The 336-nt window shown below is 65.5% G+C and overlaps 1 protein-coding gene across 1 annotated transcript in view; it reads right to left on the bottom strand.

Moving 5' to 3' along the window:
* Positions 1–336, bottom strand: part of EMD (emerin) — a 1,890-nt gene extending 1,554 nt beyond the window's left edge. Inside the window, exons 1-2 of the mRNA XM_030889024.2 lie at positions 147–336; positions 5–46 (exon numbers count right to left, since the gene is read on the bottom strand). Of these exons, the coding sequence (XP_030744884.1) occupies positions 5–46; positions 147–228 (124 nt within the window). The 5' untranslated portion in view covers positions 229–336. The remainder of the gene's footprint in view (positions 1–4; positions 47–146) is intronic.

Below are 336 nucleotides of genomic sequence, written 5' to 3'. Positions count from 1 at the left end.
AGGCTCTCATACTCAAAGATCTTCTTATACAGCTTTCGCGTTGAGCCTGGCCAGGCACAAGGATGGCGCTCAGGGCGCGGGCAGGGCCCGGCAGGGGGATCGCCCGCCCGCCGCCCCGCCACCCGCCTCCCGCCAAATCCACGTACCCACGACTGGCCCGTGCGGGATGTTGTATTGGCGCAGCACAGACAACAGTTCCGAATCGGACAGCCAGTCGTAGTCGTCCATGTCGCGGCTAGCCCGGAACCCACGCAAGCGCCGTAGCGACCTGGCGGAGACCGCCAACAACGGCCGCGACGCTCGGCGGCAAAAAGAACGAGAAGCCAGCGGCAGAGT

The sequence above is a fragment of the Echinops telfairi genome, unplaced genomic scaffold (assembly GCF_000313985.2).
Source record: "Echinops telfairi isolate 266 unplaced genomic scaffold, ASM31398v2 ScPeMD7_7472;HRSCAF=8510, whole genome shotgun sequence".
Lineage (NCBI taxonomy): Eukaryota > Metazoa > Chordata > Mammalia > Afrosoricida > Tenrecidae > Echinops > Echinops telfairi.
Note: the sequence above shows the minus strand (reverse complement) of the source record. Positions and strands in the feature narration are given on the sequence as shown.